Genomic DNA, 17230 nt, shown 5'->3' on the forward strand with positions numbered 1-17230 from the left:
GAGTAAACAAATACACAGACATGTTACTGACCAGCCCGGGAAGAAAGTCAAGTAGAAAGTAGTTCTGTATGTTCTTACGTTCCATTGGGTCCTGGAGGAGGGGGTGCAGGAGCGCTCGCGGTGTCCCATGATACAGCTTGAGCCTAGATTTAAAGAGGAGCACAAACCAAACATGGCCGTTTAGATGGCTATACTCCAAAGTGAATTTCCCACAATGGTTCTGTTGATCAATACACAGCAACCCTCTGTTCCAGTCCCGTGAACTCTCCGCCAGCAGATTGGTCTCCTGAGAGCCTTGAGTAGCAAAGGAGGGCAGGTGATTGAGAAGCCAGGTCCTTTGCTTCAGGTTGATTCCCCAGAGAGTGGACATAGATATTCCCTTGAAAACCTCCCTGGTTTGAGAAGCTTCCCCAGTGGCAATGGCTGGTGGGTAGGCAGGATCCAGTGTACAACAGGCGTTACACTGGGTATTTACAGGGAGTTTGACAATGTCAACGTGACAAAGTGAAGCAGCCACCAGGAAAGGGTTCAGAGAAGAAGAGGAAGAGGAAGCAGGCCTGGCGGGAGAGTGTCTCCTCTTTCCCCTGGCTGGCAAGGACGGTGGGCGACTGACCTGCTTTATTTTTGGTTATTTATGTCTTTCATGCCCCAAGTGTGGGGTGTGGCCGCGCTCCCCTTCCCAGGAGCAAACTCAGCTTACAGTCAGCCGGGCTTCAAGAGCTTCAAGGCAGAAAGAGCTACCTTCCGCTGGCCATGGAAAGGGGGGCTTGGCTGAGTCAAGGCTGTGAACTCTGCACACATGCAGGACAACACATGGGCATCACTTGCTGGGTTACAAATCCAGCAGCTGACCTCACCCAACCTGCCACCTCAGGCCTGTCAGCTGAGGTGAATAAAGGCCCAGCCACAAGCCACCAGGACAGCTGTAGTCCATGCAATTTTCATATATGTAGCCAAGAGTGGAAAAGGCTCAACCCAAACCTGTTTAAAGTATGTATATGACCCCCCACGAGCAGTGTATCCTCATATGCTCTAGTTATCCCCATTTTAGAGATGGGGAAACTGAGAGACAGAGAGAAAAAATGACTTGCTTAAGTTCACACAGGCAGTCTGTGGTGAAGCAGGGTCTCCAGGTCCCAGGCTAGTGGCCTAATCACGGGACCATCCTTCCTCTCTAAATGGAGAGCAATAACTCCATGTTGCCATAGAAACCTGATTCCACCTTATAAAATGCTACAGCAACTCGCAAGTCTCGCTGTCCTTTGCAGCCGGCAACACTTACTCTCCGTCCTTTGTGGCCACATCAGTTGGTCCTGACTTGCTGCTGAACAGGTGCAGAATTCCAAACCCACAAGACAGATCCTGGTGGGTCCCTTCTCGCTTCTTGGCCGCAGCCACCACTTCCACCACTGCGACGATGCTGGGGTGGTTTAAAGATGTGTGAAAATAAATGGTCTGGGGGAGGAGGGAGAGAAAGAACATGGCAGATTTCAGGCCTGGGTGGAGTAGCTATTAGCAGCTGAATGCATGTTACAGTTGGAGAGTAAGGTCCAGGTATATTCAAAATGAACAGCCAGAAAAACGGGCAGACAGTGAAATGTAGCAGTCTGCAGAATAATCTCCAATAGGAACTGATGGAAGCTCCATTGCAAATGATCCCGGGGGTCTGGGAGGGTAACTAACAGTAATCGTTCATCTCCCACACACTGTATCACTAGGGAATATTTTTTAAAGGGATCCTACTAGAAAGTGTAGAGTTCTTGGGGCCGGTTTACCAATGGGACTTCGTCTCCTTATGTCTGCGCAATGCCTAGCACATTTTGGGTACCACTGTAAAAAGAAGAAGAAAAAAATCTAACCTTCAGGTCAGGTCAATTCCCTCCTACGAAGAATTAGCCTAAGAGCTGGGACTGCAAGAGAAATCTGCAGTCTGTTAGTGTCTATTATCACCCACTCATTTAACTGGATAGCCAATCTGTGCCTCTGAATGCCTTTACCTCTCCAGTGTAGATCCATGATCTGGCCACCTTGATGCTGGACTATTGCAAATATGCTCTGTCTAGAGAACGACTCTGCAGATCGTCCAGAAACTACAGCTGGTTGAACAGACAGGAGCCTGCTGGGATCACATCACACCATACTCCACCCATACGCTGCATGGCTGGTAAGATGAGTTCTGGTCTCTACTTTTAAAAGCTCTACATAGTCTTGTATTTAGCTTCTCATTACACTCCTTAACTGCATTGGAGGGGCTATTAGGGCTGCTGGAAGCCAGGGCTCATGCTCAGTGGGGAGAGGGGAGAGCATTCCAGATGAAAGTGCCTTCACAGAATTCCCAGCTGTCAAAGACCTAGCAGAGCTCGAATTTCCCCCCTGAGGTGAGCACTCTCCTAAACTGGAGGAATGGCCCTGCTTGCAGGTTCCAAGAATGGCGCCACCAAGTCCACACAATCCAGCACTAATACGTTCTGGGGAGAAGTGATTTGTACACTTCTGTCCTACGGAATTCAGCAAACGTGTGTGCAATGCCACATGGGAATGGCACCTAGGGGCAACCCTGCCTCTGTCCTGTTACAGGTTACATTTCCCCAACTTAAATTGAGATATTTAGGACTAAAGCTAGTAAATGTCACAAATCCTGAGAATGGACAGCATTGTTAAAGCGGCCCACTTTCCCAAACAATAAGGATGAGTTATTCTTCAGCTGCAAACTCCATAAAAGTATGGTTCAAAGGTTTCAATTGACCTGAAGATACCATTGTGAGCTCTAGGCTAGAAAAGCAAAGTGACTGGAAAAATCTAAGGCCTATCATGACCTTCACCTGCGCTGATGTGAAAGAGAGTTATCCATGAGGATCAACAGTATGATATGGACCTAAGAGTACGGGGTTGAGGGGGAAGGGGGATGTCTGCCAGTGACATGACTGAAAGCCAGGCTAATCCTTCTATTAAACAGTCATTATAATGGTGTCACCGAGAAAACAGCTACAGTAATCACAGACCGTCAGGAAGGGATAACAGAGAAAGGCATTAAAACATCATCCCAGAGAAATAAATCATTATTCGATTAACTTTTATTGCAAAATGATGAAATAATGACCACTAACTGCTGACAGGTGACTGGACCGAGAGAGAATTATGTTTTGGCTTGCAAAGAATGAGGAAGCTGTTAAAGTGGATCGGTTATAAAACTAAGTTTACCATCGTCTCCTTTATTGCTAATAAAAGTTTTACTAACATACTCCTCTCCCTTAAACCCTGCTCTAAAGTAACAATAATCTTCCCAATTAGGGGTCACCTTGAGATCATCACACTTTAACTCTCTGGAGCGCTTTTTTTCTCCCTTTGCATTTTCTTGTAGAGAACTAAGCGATGCCCAGTTCTCTGGTTAATAAATTGCCAGAGGGCAGTCTGTGCCAGAGGAAAAGGTTAGGAGACATTATCTCACATAGCCAAAAGTTCAGCATTTCCTGTGTAGGAACTGAGGGCCTGATTCTCCTTTTGTTTATTCCAGTGTAAATCAGGAGTCACTCCACTGTAAGCAAAAGTAGTACATAGGAGAATCGGGCCCTGACTCCCTGAAGGGGAGATCAAACTAGTACAATTCACAAATGTGCGCACAATGGGTCTGATACAGTGGAAGTCAATTGAACTTCCCTGGGCTGTGGATCAGGTCCCCTGCCATTGCTCTAGATACAAATTAAACATCATTTGTATGTAAGTATTTTGTACCTCGTTGCATTATGTTCTAATGTCAACGGGAACTGCACGTAGTTCACACAGTTCAGAAATGTATCCCCCGTCCAGAAGACCGGCTTGTTTGTGAGCAGCTTTATACCAGCACTTTAATTGTTTGTAGCTAAAATATACTTCCAGAAGGTGAACAAAATTGTAATTGTTTACTGAGACGGCTTAGCAATAGTTATAAACAAGGGCTGATGAGTTCTCCTCGGGGAAAATTATTAAATAAACTCAGGTTTCAGAGTAGCAGCCGTGTTAGTCTGTATTCACAAAAAGAAAAGGAGGACTTGTGGCACCTTCGAGACTAACCAATTTGTTAGTCCACAAGTCCTCCTTTTCTTTTTAAATAAACTCAGAAATTTGAATTTTCTAATCACGTAATTCTAACTGATGAATACAAATTTCATATCAGGCTCAGCAAATTATCTGTAAAGCATTAATTCTTGTGACAGAATAGATGATATTTCAATTCACATCACCATCATTGCTTATCTGTCTTTGACTGTTACACTCCATGATGGGGTAAACAGATTTATAAATTACGGTATTTAAACACACTCTATTCTAATGCTTTCATCTTACACACACACACACGTTATTTAGCACTCATACCAGGCTTTCAATTTTCATCAGGACTAGCATAATCTAAAGTATGCACCAGATGACATGCTTTCTCTGAGACATTCAGAAATCTTCAGCTAACTTGTAGATGTTTATGACCTCTTGAATGCCAGGTGTTAGCTCACCTCACCTCACCTTGTATGAATCATTAGCCCTGCTCCTGTTTGTGAATAAATATGCAATTTAAGAAGCAAATAGCATCTTTCCAAGGCAAACAGTATCAAAATAACCTAGTGACATATTGAACCCTATGTCCACAGCAGAGCAGCATTTCCCTTTCCTATTGTTTGTTTTGCAACACTCCTTTGCTCCTACATCTCAGCCTTGCTCTTTCTCCCAGGCGTCCACTTCAGTACAGCTTACAAAAAACCCCAACACACACTGAAGCTGCTCCTGATGGCAGTGAAATGCACCATGGAGATTTCTCTTCAGCAGGAGACCAGACCAATATCCAGAGTGCTACACAAGAGCAAAGTCCCAGCGGCTGCTAAAGGCAATGGGCAACTTGCTCAGCTTCCCAAACAACCTCCATTTTCTTCCCCTCCTTTAGAATGCCCTCCTCCCCACCCCCCAGACATCAGAAGGGATGAGTAGGCATTGAACTAGGACTCTCCTCAGCCTGCAGATTCACAGCTGTTAAATGCAGCGAGGAGAGGGGTCAAGGCACCAAAGGGCAGCCCAAAACTGAAGGTCTCAGGATGAGAGAGCTGTGTTCAAGAATGGACTCTCTATTCTGCAACTGGACAAAGACCGCACATTGGAATTCACAGGAGGATAGTGACTCCTTAGACCCCTCAACTTCTCTGCATCTCCTCCTGCCTCAATAGTCACGTCTTTAGGATCTCCAACAACTCCTCCTCTCACCGGTTTCTCACCTAGGCTCCCTCCTTCTACCCCCCTGCTCTTGCCCCTTAGGTACCCTCATCCACTTATCATGATGTCAGCTACCACTTTCATGTGATGACAGACAGATCTGCCCCCAGCTTCCCCCCTTCCAGCCAATCCAGGCTCTCCTGGCTCTATGCTGGTGTGGATCCCACTCCTGGTACAGGAGAGAGAACAGGATAAGGTGGCCCCTGCACCCACCCACAATTCTCTTGAGGTCACTGGAACTGTATGGCCCTACCCATAACAGAGGAAGTTAACCCTGAGGGTAAATCTCTTGCAGCCAGTGGAGTTACCCCTGGGATGGAGTCACGCCCTTATGTCATCGGAACTCCTTGCGGCAGATCCTCGGCTGGTATAAATTGTCAGAGCTCCACCGGTGTCACTGGGGTTACAACAATTTACTCTAGGTGAGGATCTGCTCCATCTTTCCTCTAAAACGCACTCCTCTTTTCCTGCCTTTATCACCGCTGACAGCTCCGCCCCTCCCCCCAGGCCCACAACTTCAATGTTACCGTCAGTGACTTTCTAGCCTTCTTCCCCAAATCCGGATGCACATAAAAGTATGTAAACCATGGGATGGAGAATAGCCCTAGGCCAGATTTGTCCTTTTTTCCCTGCTTAAAGACCTGGGAAATTAAATGCAACATTAACTGAATCAATGAGACATTAATGCAACATGAAATTATGAAATCAAGCACTTAAAAGTCAGGTAATTCAGAAATGTAAGGTGTTTGCTATGATGTTAACTAGGTCACATGGCATCTACTTAGTATTTCCTACTGTGGTTTAATGTAGGTTATTCTAACAATGTAAGAGCTCACATATCATTTATAAGTACATACTGTAAAGTATGTAGAATGTGTAATATAGTTTATTTAATGCTTTGGGGAAAACTCAAATGCAAAATAATAATTTTTATGCAACTTTATGTTTGTGAAATCCAGCACTCTAATATAAGGAGGGTCCTAAAATTTAATTCATTAATTGTATAAAGCGCACACACATACTGACCTAGAATTCATAAATGCAACTTTGTAAACACCTGAACGCTGTAAACTAAGAGAAAATGTACCCCAAATCTGCTAGTGCATGAAATGTTTGTGTTTATCTCTATGCATTGCATTATGTTTGCCTTACTGGTTCATTTTTTAATTTAAAAAAAAATCAAGACATTAATTGATTGATTATTCAAACAGCCTGGGAAGTAACGTCTATGCCAATAACACAACTAAAGCTAATGCTGCTGAAACACTCTTTTAAATAAAGAAAATTAGCATCTTTAATTTATGCAAAATTTGGCAATATTTACCATTAGAACTGGAAAACAAACATAATTAGCCACATCAGGGAAAAGGACACCAAATCTCATCTCAGAGATCTCAACTCAGATCCATGCCCATAACAGACAGGTGTATCTTCTCCTTGGCTTTCATGTTTGTACAAACATGACAATTACTCGGAGTCAGACGCTCAGGTTGTTATGGCAGTTGTGTCTCTAAAAGTCTGCCCTAAGGAAATTTCCAAGTTTTTATCTAACACATAAGTGGGGAAAAATTCTCTGTAGTTGATTAAACTTGTAAAAAACCCTGGTTTTATGAATTACAAATGTCAAGGTAATGAGAGGAAACTGCTGTGCTTGAAGGATGTTGTTAATTTACGTTCTAATTCATTTTCGTTCCTAGAGTACCACTGCCCTCTGCTGTCTGATCTCTAACATAACACAAGACGACACTGGAAATTGTTAACTATGCAGTGTTGTTGTTGTGTAGCCCTGTTGGTCCCAGGATATAGAGAGAAAAGGTGGGCGAGGTCCAATAAAAGATATTACCTCGCCCACTTTGTCTCTCTCATCATTAACTAAGCCCATTACCCAATACCGGGATTAACAAAAAGCCTGGGTTTTGCATTGAAATTCAAATTGATTTAACATAATAGAGACATAATTGCATCCTAATGAGACATCTGAGACAAATCACAGCCATCTCCAATACTTCATTGGTAAGAATTGTTATTGTTCTAGATATATAAAAAGATATGAGTGAGCGCATATTTAGGAGAAGAATGAAAGGCATCCAAATGGTGAAAAATTAACAGCCCCACAGAAGCTTGAATAGGGAAAATATGCATGACAGAAGACACCAGAATCTGCAAACAATTAGGGCCTGGTTTTCACAAGTGCTGAGCATCCAGAGCTCCCGCTGCCTTTGTAGCTACAGCTGTGTGGGATCAGCACCTCTGAAAAGCAAATTTCCAGGATAACAAAGACTTGGTTTCAGCGGGATTGCAACAGATATTAAATGTGCATGACTGAGTCACAGAAATTAGCAGCAAGAAGATTGATTACATCCCATCTAAAATCAAGGAAAGGATTTTGCCATATATTTTCTAGTGTTCTCCCCACTATTATTTAAAAATAATCTGACCCAACCCATCTTTATCCACTCTGTATATATGTACCCTACACTGTGGAGTGGTGCCTCCTTATAGGATATTATCCCTGGACCAAGAAGATTACCAGAAACAGTCCCATTTCATAACAGAAAATACAAAATAGTCACATTATTAAAATATGTAAATCAAAACAGTCACATTGTTATATGACTAACTAATAATTTTACTTTTAAGCTATTTCGGTAAATGTCTCCACAAAAAACAGCTGTTGCTCTGAACTGCACTGTTCCAGGAAAGCATTTGTTTGGTCAGTAACCTCAGGACACCATGGGGGATGGAAGCACTTTTGCATCGATTGAGGCTGGATATAGAATATCAGGGTTGGAAGGTACCTCAGGAGGCCATCTAGTCCAACCCCCTGCTCAAAGCAGGACCAATTCCCCAATTTTTGCCCCAGAACCCTAAATGGCCCCCCTCAAGGATTGAACGCACAACCCTGGGTTTAGCAGGCCAATGCTCAAACCACTGAGCTTTCCCCCCTGGTCAGAAAATAGCTTATACTTGTTAAAAAATTCCTTCTTTGTGTATTTAAAGTGAGGTTTTGATCAAGAACCTTGCACTGAAATGGAGAAGTTCTCTGGTCTATGCAAATAGCAGCATGTGTAGTTTCTAGGATTAACTGTGAGAGCAGATAAAATTCAACCAGGTTGTTTCATTTCAAAAGAAGCACAGAAAAAAACAGAAAAGATCCAGACAGGGGAAAGAAAAATTATTAGAAGCAGCTGGGACCAAAGGGGAAACCATGTGAGGAGAGATTTAAAAGTTTGGGACTGTTCATCTTAGAAAAGAGATGACTCTGGGGGGTCCATAAAATCATGACTGGTGTGAAGAAAGTGAATAGGGAACTATTATTTATCCCTTCACATAACAGAAGAACCAGTGGTCACCCAATGAAATGAATAGGCAGCAGGTTTATAATACACAAGGAAGTACTTTTCCACACAACGCACAGGCAAGCTGTGGAACTTGTTGCCAGGTGATGTTGTGAAGGCCAAAAGTATAACTGGATTAAAAGAAAATTAGGTAAATTCATGGAGGATAGATCCATTGATGGCTACTACCCAAGATGGTCAGGGATGCAGCCTCATGCTCCGAGTGTCCCTAGCCTGTGATTGCCAGAAGCTGGGACTGGATGACAGGAGATGGATAACTAGATAAGTTGCCCAGTTCTGCTCACTCCCTCTGAAGCATCTGGCACTGGCCACTGTCTGGAGACAGGACACGGGGCAAGATGGACCATTGGTCTGACCCATTATGGCCGTTCTTATATTCTTAAGTTCTTATGAACAGGAGACACAGCCAAGGCATGTCAAATTATGAATGGCAAAGATACAAACGGTTACAAAAATGGATGTACAAGCCTTGCCTCTGACCTGGGTGGCTCCCGCACTTCATATACACAAACCATGGAAGGTTGAGTGTTTGGCAAATCTTTAACAATTCCATCTTTCTTGTCCTTTCTTTATATAAAGTCAAGGCGGCAAGAGCTGTGCGCAGCTGGCAGAAGCTCCTGCACATGCGGAGAAAGCTAAGGATGTACAGAAGGATGAAGCAGGTGATTAACAGTTTATTACAGTATCTGTAAAAACTTGCGGGGTTTATGTTCTGAAGTAAAGAAGAGCTCTTGCATTACAGTCTCAAGAGCATCCATCAGATTTATGTTACTATTTAGAGGAGCTCTTTGAGGTTACAATATCAGGCGATGTCCGCATGATTTATGACAGAAAAAGAACCCTTTATATTCTGACATTCAGGAGCATAAGAGCCGTGGATACATCGTTATTAATCATTATTTATGCAGGTCCATTGGTATGCATGGTATTTTATCTACAGTATGAAATGGGCCAGATGCCTGTGTCTCTGAATTCTTTACATCACTTGTATGTCATGTATTTATCTCCATGTTCACTTGACTCTTGTTAATGCTAAAAAGTGTCCAGCTGTTGCAACTCCGGGTATTCAGCAAACAGTAGATTTCCATAGATACAGATGGACTGTAACTGAACGGGCTCCCCGTTCTCTTTTGTCTGTCTATATTAATGTGCAAATAAACCAGCTCAGGACAGCAACGTCAGGCTCACTCTGTGAAACACATGGCTGCTCTTGCAAAGCGATTGTACCCACACTGGCCTCTGTCCAATGTGACCAGCACAGCGCCAGATCTCTTGGTGAGGCAGCCTGCACATCACAGTACCGGACGTGCAAACAGATTCCACCATGTGAACCAAAAGGGCATCTCCGCTTTGCAAGAATTAGGTCTTGTCTATTCAGCGGAGTCACATGCACTAGAGCTGTGATTTCTATTTTGCATAGTGCTGTTACAGCTCTCCGTTTAAAGTGCACTATGGAACATTTAGCACACACCAGCAGGATCTACACAGATCAATTCCAGCACAACACATCAGCACGCTTTAGAAATCACACTCCTGTAGTAAGCAGACAAGCCCTGTTGGAGGGTCATGCCGCACTTACAGCGATTGCTGGAGCTGTGCTGAGTGGGTTACTCTTTGCTTGCCTTATGGCTGAAACACTGTGCATCTCATATAGCAAAATACCTATGTTCATCCAGGAAAATCTCCCTGTCCACTCACTGGGTGTTAGCATTCTCAGATGAGCTGTGTTCTCTGCTCTTGTCCTACCTCATTGAAAACCACTTTGCTTGGCTGTCCTGGCACAACTTTGAGAGGTCTTGTGGTACTTTTCCATGTTCTCCCAAAGAAATGATGATATGTGATGTCAAAGAGGGACAGGCGAAGCTGGTATTCAACCTCTGACAAGCCTTCTAGCACTCTCTGGAATAGAAGAATAAACACCCTAAGTAGGAGCTTTAAGAGTTTCTGATTGCAGCAGCATTGAAATGTGTCTGGCAGATTAAGAACTTTGATCTTATAAAAATGGTTCTAAACAATAGTTAGTAGATAACTCTGAGTGTAGTCAAAACGGAGAGAAAAAAAGACATTTTCTTCTGACCGTTACAGTCCAATAGCTCAAACTGTACAACCCATCAACTTAGTGATGTGCCCTCACGTTCAGACAAACAGGGCTTCGCTATGCCCGGTCGTCTCACCCTGCAAGATGCTGTGTACTGATACACCAAGGAATAGCTAGCTATGAACTCAGATGCTGAGGTCATCCTACAACAGAAGGTGACTCTTTTCCCAGCAGTGAGAAATCCCAAGACTGGCAAGCAAACCTTTATGCATGTAAATTTTAAGCATCCACTTGTTTAACACATGTGAGTAGTGGGCAAATTATGTAAAACATTTTCCAGAGACACTTGGACTGAAGCACTCATTTAAAAAAATTCAGTCACATTCATGTCTCTTCTGCATTTCCTGATTATTGTTATGATTTATTATTTGTAATACTATAGCCTCTAGGAACCCAAATCAATGATAAGGGTCCCAATGTGCTGGGTACAGTACTGACATATAATAATGACTGATCCTTCCCCAGATTACTTCCAATCTACATGGCAGGCAGACAAGTACAGTGCAGATGAATAGGAGGCTGAGATACGAAAATTAAGAGTTGAGCAGGAGTCACAGCTGATCATTTGCCTAACCAAAATGCCAGATGGGAGTGATCTGGCCTTGGGACATCACAGCAGAAATACGTTTTAAGCAGGGATTTTAAAAAGGAGAAGTCGTGATCCAGTTTTACTGGCACAAAATTTTACAGAATACAAATCTCAAAACTGGATTTGTGAGTATTCATGTCAGAAGTGCTTGGATGCTCATCCAGTCATGGAATAGAAACAATACCATATGGTTTTTCTGGTTAATTATAATTAACCAAGAAAGTTTATACAGCAAGTGAATCAAGTCATCACAGAAAACTTTGCAAACAATCCACAGAGTTAAATAAAATCATACAAAAAATTGTTGAATGATTTTAAACTCCCCTCTCCTCATCCCCAAAAAACACAAATTATATTGGGTACCTATCATGCTTAACCAGTAACCATTTTATTTGGAATAGTTCCACAATTTTTTGGCTCACTAGTATTCTCCAAAACTCTTGTAGTTCTTTATATTTATAAGAACGTACGAACAGCCATACTGGGTCAGATCAATGGTCAATCTAGCCCAGTGTCCTGTCTTCTAACATTGGCCCGTGCCAGATGCCTCAGAGGGAATGAAGCAATTTATTCAGTGCTCCATCCCTTATTGCAGAGTGAAGAACAGACCACAAGTGACGTTTTCCCAAGGGGATGTTTTTGGGGAGCAGGAGGGAATATCTGGTTTTGAAATTGCTCCCTCCAAGACCTATTCTGTGAACTGGAGCCTCTTTCGGACTTGAATTTCAAAAGTGAATTTTACTTAAAGGGTTTTTTTCTGAGAGCTTCTGAGGTCAGTGTTTGATTATTTTACTGTCATTGATCATGAACAAATAACTGTAGCATGCCTCACAGCTAAAGAGTAATAATACATTCTTTTCCTGTTACCAAGACAGTGGCTGTAGTGCTGAAAAGGCCTGCACTGGAGAATCTCTTTAAAATCAGAGGGATTTAAAAATATATTTGGAAATTGTGTAAATGCATAATAATTTAATAAAAACAGTGATGGAGTTAAACAAATGTTAAAACAATGAATGTCTAGAGCAGAGGTTCCCAAACTGTGGGACATGTACCATTGGTGGTATGGTATGTGAGTTTGGCATCCCATCCATTCACCTCACAACAAGTTTTTAAGAAATGTGGTACATGAACCAATAGAATAGAGTTTGGAAACTGCTAGTCTACAGACATGTCTCCTAGAGATATGAAAGTTCTCATCAGAGTTCAAAATCAGCGTGTGAAACTTGGCTGAGATTTTCAGCTCTAAACCCAGGGACACAACTCCCATTAATGTTACTAGAAGTGTGGCTACTTCCCTTACTTGGTTTTGGAAATCTCACCCTGTGGTACCTTGGGCCTGGAATCAAAACAGCTGTTCTTCACAGTAACACAATGAGCTGTACAAATCTGAGGCCAAGAACTTATCAAAAAATATTAACAATAAAAGTAGGTAATCTTTTTAGCATAGTTAAAATTAAGCATTTTTAGCTATCAGTCTCCTTTCACATCCAATATTGCTGTCAGCTTAAGGACAGTGGAAAGATATTACCAAATGTGATATTATTTATTTAGTGGCCCAGTCCCTGAAACCACTGAATGTTACTCTATTAGAATCTTAGTACAAGATCTCCAACTCCATTTACTGGTTAAAATATAAACCTACATTAAAATGCACCAACCAAGTTCTAAAATCCTCTTGTAAATCCTCAGAAAGGCAGGACAGTGGTAAATCTGCTTAAAATTTCCACTATCACTACAGATCCACCTAGCTGAACTTTCCAGCTCCCAGAACAAAAATTCTCTTCAAATTAGCAGATAAGAATAACAAAGAAAATTTTTGTGACTAGTTCTTCTACCTTTCAGAACCTGAAATCCTCCTGGTTTTCTCCACCTGTGTTTTCTCTTGGCTTGGGGAAAGCTGAGTCTTAACCAAATCCAAATGGCATATGAACAAGAGAGAAAACACAGTTTGTTGTGATGCTAACACTGATTCTTGAATTTTTTAACAGTTTGACTTTCTAAACTATAATCCATTGATACAAATGCATGTCTGAGCATTTTTTCTCATGAGGTACATAAAGAGAACAAAACTTTAGTTCCTTTTCTGAGCTCAGTGAACTCAAATATATGGATGCGCTTGCTGAGAAAACACACCATGAGGCCATTCACTTTGAAGTGTCCATCCTACATCCCCTGCTCAGGTGAAAGTACCACTGACTTCAACAGAGCAGCTCAAACGAGTAAGAACTGCTCTTATGAATTAAGTGGGATAGAACTGCCCTACAACTCATGTTAAGAATTTGTTTCTCTTGAAGCTTTGTTATTCAATTAGTGTAGAGATGAGATTGTGTCTTCAAGGGCTAGAGCCCACAAAGGGATGCACCCAGAGAGATCCATTGTTCCTTAACATGGTGCGAGTGTAAGTGTTTGCAATCAATTATATTACTCCGAAGATCCTGGACTGTTGGTCAGAGAGGAGTTGTTCTCTCATATCGAAAGTCCCCCAAAAAATTACATTAATTTGCACGAGACTTTACATTGCTGACAACACAGGATTTGCCTGATCAGATCCAGAAACCTGCCTCCAAGAATGGCCAATACCTAATACCCAGGAAAAAGTGAAAATGCCACAGAATGCACCTGGAAAATTGTGCCAGTCTGCAGAAGACAGGGTGAAAGGACCTTCCACACACTTCTTGGATCCAGCCTAAATCTCAGTAGTCACTGTGGAATTTTAAATATTAGAACTCTACTCAAAGGAGAGAATGTCAACAAGAGAAGGGTATGAAAGCTACACTCCCACAAGGCAGACAGAATATTTCTTTACCTGCTTAATTAAATTCCCCTCAACATACTTCAGGACACACTGAAATGCCATTGATTCCCTCGGGAGATGTCGTCTCCTTTGGGAGTGTGGAGGAACAGTCAGATTTTGCACAAAAATCCTTTGCCATTCACTCATCTTGCTGCTTAGAAGGTCACCTCTTCCTCTAGGCATCTGCTATGGCAAATGTTCATCTAGAAAATAAAACTCATTTCAGAAAAATGCATGCTCAGAACCTGTTATCTTAAAACTGGCATGAGAACACTCCAAAGCCTTTAAAAAAGCACAGATTTACTATCCAAATTATAAGCTGATTATAAAAAATGTTTTATTGGAATATCCTCCACCCTCAAAGGCTCTGTGTTAACGCAACTCTCTTTCCCTTCCAGATGCAGAGAGCTGGACATGATTCTCTGGAGCCAGTCAGCACAGCTGTGAGCAACCGCCAGAGGTCACTCAAGTGCACTGGGTGATGCTCCATTCCTTTTGGGTTGAACACTGATGGTTGAGGACTTGAGGGATGAGCTCAGTATAAACCCATGAGAGAATACCGAGGGAGGGTAGAGGGTGTTATAGGAACGGTTGCCCACTAGTCTAGCACCAGAACCAACAGTTGAGATTCTGTGCTGCACCTCCTGGAGGCATGTCACAGAAGGTGCAACACGGGCCAGGGAGAACAAGACAGTTGTAAAATACCCTTGGGATCCTGGGTTCCTCCAGAGATCAAAACAACCAATGAAGTAAACGAGCAGCCACAGGGATGCGTTACTTTATGGGAGGATCCACAGTCCAGAGCAGCCCAGAATCTCCACAGCACCATGTGCCACAGAGACTTCCCAGCATGCTCTCTGTGCTGGGGCTTGTGAGGGGGGCCAGCATGGGGCTACTTACAGTAGCCCTACACCATGCCAGTGCTGGAGGAAGACAGACTTTTCTAAGCCCTTTAGGACAGGCACTTTATCTTCCTTTGTGTTTGCACATCACCAAGCACAAAGTGTCAGCTGGAGTGAGCATTACCACAATATAAACAACAAACAACAAAACACTGCTTCAGATCAGAAAAACAACATGCTCATACTGTTTAAAGTAAAGCTGCCTTACTCCACTCAGGACAGGATTCTCCTGAATGTTCCACAGGCTAATAACATCCTCTGGTTTTAATGAAGAGTTTCTGAAGAGGGAAGATGAGCAATACCGTAAGAGATGATCCTACAGCTATGGCAAAGAACTGGAACGCCAGCAGCTGGAGTTCATTTCCCAGTTCTACCACAGACTCCCTGCATGGCCTTGGGGAGGTCACTCAATTTTTCTGAGCCTTAGTTCCCTATCTAGAAACAGGAACGATAACATTTCCCTAGATCACTGGGGGACTGTGAGCACAAACGAAGTGATGCCTGGCCGTCTGAGAGATTGCAGAAATGGGGGCAATACAATTAGACAGATGAGAGATCACTTGGTGCAGTCCTCTTGCATGAGACCTAATTCCTTGAGTGATAGTGCACTGGAGTGACAAGCAAGTTAGGATACGTCTGCACTTGGCGCGCGGGGTGTGATTCCCAGCTGGAGGAGACATTCTTGTGCTAGCCCTCATTGAACGAGTGCGCTGAAAACAGAAGGTAGCTTTGGCTGCTGCACGAGCCCAGAGCATGTACCTAGGGTCTCTGAGGGGCATGGGCTTGTGATGGCCAGCCTGTCCCACGGATCGTACCGCTGCAGCTACATTCTACATCTCCGTGCACTAGCTCAATGAGAGCTAGCGTGAGCATGTCTCCTCCCGCTGGCAATCACACCCCTCACTCCCTGTGTAGATGCACTCTGACTTAGCTGTCAGAAGGCAGCAGCCACTGTTGCTGCTGGATGGCAACTCGCCTTATTACTAGAAATACTGGGCAAAATTCTCGTCTGCTGTCTGCACTCTGCTCTCCCTGCCCGTGACATCAAGGGGAGATCTATGCAGGTAGGAAGGATTGCTGTCCAAGGGCATGGCTACACTTACCGGGGATTGATGCTGTGGCAATCAATGCACTGGGGGTCGATTTAGCGGGTCTAGTGAAGACCCGCTAAATTGACGGCAGATCACTCTCCTGTTGACTCCAGTACGCCACTTGAACGGGAAGAGTAGCGGAGGTCAATGGGAGAGCGCATCCCGTTGATGCCACATGGTGTAGAAACCACAGTAAGTCAACCTAAGCTACATCGACTCCAGCTACGTTGTGTAACCTAGGTTGACTTACCTCCATAGTGTAGACAAAGCCCAAGAGAATTGTTGCCAGCTATATGCACCTGAGAAGAGAACTGTGCTTTCAGGAAAATCTCCATTCCAAACTTCCTCTTCTGGAAACTCTTTTGTGAAATGTAGATTCCTGGGACTATTTTTGGTTAATTTAACAAGAATTATTGTGAAGTTAGGCAGTTTTAAAGAAACTACAAGAACGTACCTTACAAGTGCTTTGAAAGTCATATGATTATCATGTGTTCAGGTGGGAACGGCATTACTGGTATCCAAGTCTAGAAGATAAGACTATCAAAAATAATAATAAATACATTTTATTTTTAAATTGCTTACCGCCACCGAGGGACACAGGGCCCTGTACAACATAAAATGTCCAAAGTGGCAGCTTCCTGCAGGATTAAACATAATTTTAAAAGAATAATTAAGAGATTTTTCTGGATGTCTTACTCTTCCTGGAGACTGAGCTTTCTAAGAGTATAATTAATGTATGTATGTCAAAGAGTCCTGACTGAGCCCACAGAAACTGGATTGCTAAAATTTTGACTGCTATCATAGACATGAGCAATCCATGTTTAACAGCCTTGGCAGAAGGTGGGCTCTAGGTCCTTCATTCCACATAAACCTTGCTTCCAGGAGCAATTTTATTCAGATTTCCCAAATCCCACCCATATTGCTCGGGTAACAATGGTGAAAGCACTGGGATAGACAGGCTGACAGTGACCGCTAACATTTTAGTGACTGTATTGTAGTATTGCCAACCTCAAGAATTTTTAAGCCTCAGGAGTTTTTAAAAATAATAAATGTGGGGTGGAGGTGAGGATATTAAGCTTTCAGGGTTCGCATTTTCAAGCTTTTCTCCACTACCATCAGGGCTAGAAACCTACTTTAAATAAAAATTAAAGGTTAGATTTTC

At 42.9% G+C, this 17230-nt stretch overlaps 1 protein-coding gene across 8 annotated transcripts in view; it reads right to left on the reverse strand.

Moving 5' to 3' along the window:
• The window catches only part of NPHP4 (nephrocystin 4), a 100534-nt gene that overhangs the window by 80890 nt on the left and 2414 nt on the right, over nucleotides 1-17230 (reverse strand). For 4 of the 8 annotated variants that reach the window (XM_073316236.1, XM_073316235.1, XM_073316233.1 and 1 more), the window contains exons 2-6: nucleotides 16523-16605; nucleotides 14088-14278; nucleotides 10341-10493; nucleotides 1283-1455; nucleotides 79-143 (exon numbers count right to left, since the gene is read on the reverse strand). In XM_073316236.1, the coding sequence (XP_073172337.1) occupies nucleotides 79-143; nucleotides 1283-1455; nucleotides 10341-10493; nucleotides 14088-14258 (562 nt within the window). In that variant the 5' untranslated portion in view covers nucleotides 14259-14278; nucleotides 16523-16605. Of the gene's footprint in view, nucleotides 1-31; nucleotides 144-1282; nucleotides 1456-10340; nucleotides 10494-14087; nucleotides 14279-16522; nucleotides 16606-17230 lie in introns of those variants that run through there. The other 4 variants (XM_073316232.1, XM_073316237.1, XM_073316238.1 and 1 more) reach the window with 4 other exon arrangements.

This window comes from Lepidochelys kempii, chromosome 18 (genome assembly GCF_965140265.1).
Source record: "Lepidochelys kempii isolate rLepKem1 chromosome 18, rLepKem1.hap2, whole genome shotgun sequence".
NCBI lineage: Eukaryota > Metazoa > Chordata > Testudines > Cheloniidae > Lepidochelys > Lepidochelys kempii.